The following is a 2,126-nucleotide window of genomic DNA, read 5'->3' as shown; positions in this document are numbered from 1 at the left end:
TCAAGTTTCTGAAATATGAACTGAATACCCTGGATTGGGATTCACTTAACAGGATGTCTTCCTGAGAACTCTAAGCACTCTTTTATTCATATCAATATACATTCACCTATGAAATCAATTATGTTTGTGAGTTTGTTATTTTGCTTTCAATTAATTAGAATTTAGGTACTGTTTCTTCATAGTTTAGTTTACTGTTATTTGGAAATGTTACGGATTTAGGACTTATTTTCCTTTAGTTTTTGTTTGAGAAAGTTCAATTTGTGAATGGTAATAATGATGTTGATAGTGTAGGTTATTGTTTTTACAAGTGCTTAGACTTTTGATTCATGAGTTTCTTCCCTGATTCTTTGCTTTTGATCATTAGTTCTAGATGTTTCTTGCTGATGTTTCTTTATCTTAGATTGTACATATGTGTCTGCAACATTTAAGTTCAGTTACTTCATACATGAGTATATTCGTTTAGGTTTTAGGATTTGTTTAGCTTTCAAATTTCCAATTTGAGTTGCTTGTTTCCAGTTTTAGTTTTAAGTCATATTAGTTGCATGTAATTCTCATATTAGTTTAATTTCTATTTCTGTTTTAGGTAGTTTAGAGTTCCATTTTCTTTTATTTTTCCTTTTAGTTCATATTCTTTCTTTCCTTAACCAAATTTTCTTATTCTTTTTAATTTCATTGTTTTCATTTTCTATTTCCCCACCTTGTTTTTATAGTTAGGTAGTAAATATACAAGACTAAACTCTACATTCTGAAACTTAATCATAGTTGAGTCCTTGGATTGATCCTTGGTTATCCCTCTGCTACATTAGTGGGGAAACTGAGTTTGTTGGCTTTGATGCGACTAAAAGCGAGTTTAACAGTCACCAAAAACGAACGTCCACTCTCCTATAGCCACCTGTTTTCCACTTTCTGATTTCCAGATCCCCTTCCTTGACACTTGTTTTCCACTACTTGGGGTTTTAGTGGGTTTTAAATGGGTTCTGACATTCCCCCTAACTACAATAATTTTCGTTCTCGAAAATTAAAACTTACCAGAAAACAGACGAGGATATAAGTCTCTTATGGCATCTTCCACTTCCCATGTAGAGTCGCCCGTCTTCTTGTCCCAAACCACTTTAACTAATCTGATGGCTTTTCCCTTGAGTTGTTTAGTCTGGTTATCAGCAATGCTAACTGGTTGCATCTCCACCGAACGGTCTTCACGAATACGAACGTCTTCTAACTCCAAAACATGAGAATGATCCGCGATATATTTCTGGAGTTGGGATACATGGAAAACTGGGTGAAGGTTGGATAGTCGAGGAGGCAAAGCTATCTCGTACGCCACTGGTCTGATGCGCCTTAAAATCTGATACAAACCAATGAATTTGGGAGACAACTTCTTAGGACGAACGACTCTGCCTACTCCAGTTGTTGGATTCAGTCTAAGAAAGACGTGATCTCCTGCAGCGAACTCCAAAGGCCTTTTTCTCTTGTCAGCATATGACTTCTGCCTACTCTGAGACACTTTCAATCTTTCTTGAATCACCTTTACCTTCTCGGTCGTCTGCTGAATAAGTTCAGGTCCAATCAACACCTTTTCTCCTTCCTGGAACCAACAGAGAGGGGTTCTGCATTTTCTTCCATATAAAGCTTCAAAAGGAGCCATTCCAATGCTGGATTGGAAACTGTTGTTGTAGGTGAATTCAACCAACGGTAAGACTTCATCCCAAACTCCCAAGTGATCTAAGACGCAAGTCCTTAGCAAATCTTCAAGCGTCTGGATGGTCCTCTCAGATTGACCGTCCATCTGGGGATGATACGCTGAGCTTATTTGTAGTTTGCTACTCAATTCACTTGGCAGGGACTGCTAAAACCGAGATGTAAATCCTGTATCTCGGTCAGAGATGATGCTGGACGACACTCCATGTAACCGGACGATCTCGTTGATGTAAAGTTGTGCAAGCTTTGCCATAGACATCTTCAGGTTGACAGCTAAGAAGTGTGCACTCTTTGTTAGCCGATCCACTATAACCCAAATGGAGTCATGATTCTTGACTGTACGGGGTAAGTGGGTCACAAAATCCATAGAATTGATGTCCCACTTCCACTCAGGAATCTCCAGCTGTTGTAGTAGACCGCCCGGTCTT

At 38.5% G+C, this 2,126-nt stretch overlaps 1 protein-coding gene across 1 annotated transcript; it reads right to left on the bottom strand.

The window, feature by feature from the left end:
* Positions 1 to 311: 311 nt before the first annotated feature.
* On the bottom strand, positions 312 to 1,645 carry LOC148205173 (uncharacterized). Its single transcript, XM_088103500.1, has 2 exons — positions 1,030 to 1,645; positions 312 to 415 (listed from the first exon to the last, which is right to left on the bottom strand). The coding sequence occupies exons 1-2, from the start codon at positions 1,643 to 1,645 to the stop codon at positions 312 to 314; spliced, it is 720 nt and encodes a 239-aa protein (XP_087959626.1).
* Between the last annotated feature and the right edge of the window lie 481 nt (positions 1,646 to 2,126).

This window comes from Vigna umbellata, chromosome 1 (assembly GCF_029865625.1).
Source record: "Vigna umbellata cultivar VRB3 chromosome 1, Vumbellata_1.0, whole genome shotgun sequence".
NCBI lineage: Eukaryota > Viridiplantae > Streptophyta > Magnoliopsida > Fabales > Fabaceae > Vigna > Vigna umbellata.
This window is presented reverse-complemented; position numbering and strand designations above follow the sequence as displayed.

What these genes read in the sequence shown, in the direction of transcription:
- LOC148205173 (XM_088103500.1), bottom strand. Translation starts at nt 1,645, where the DNA reads ATGGCTCCTTTTGAAGCTTTATATGGAAGAAAATGCAGAACCCCTCTC. An exon ending in ATATCCTCGTCTGTTTTCTG is followed by an intron (nt 416 to 1,029) that starts GTAAGTTTTAAT and finishes TAAATGTTGCAG; the next exon opens with ACACATATGTACAATCTAAG.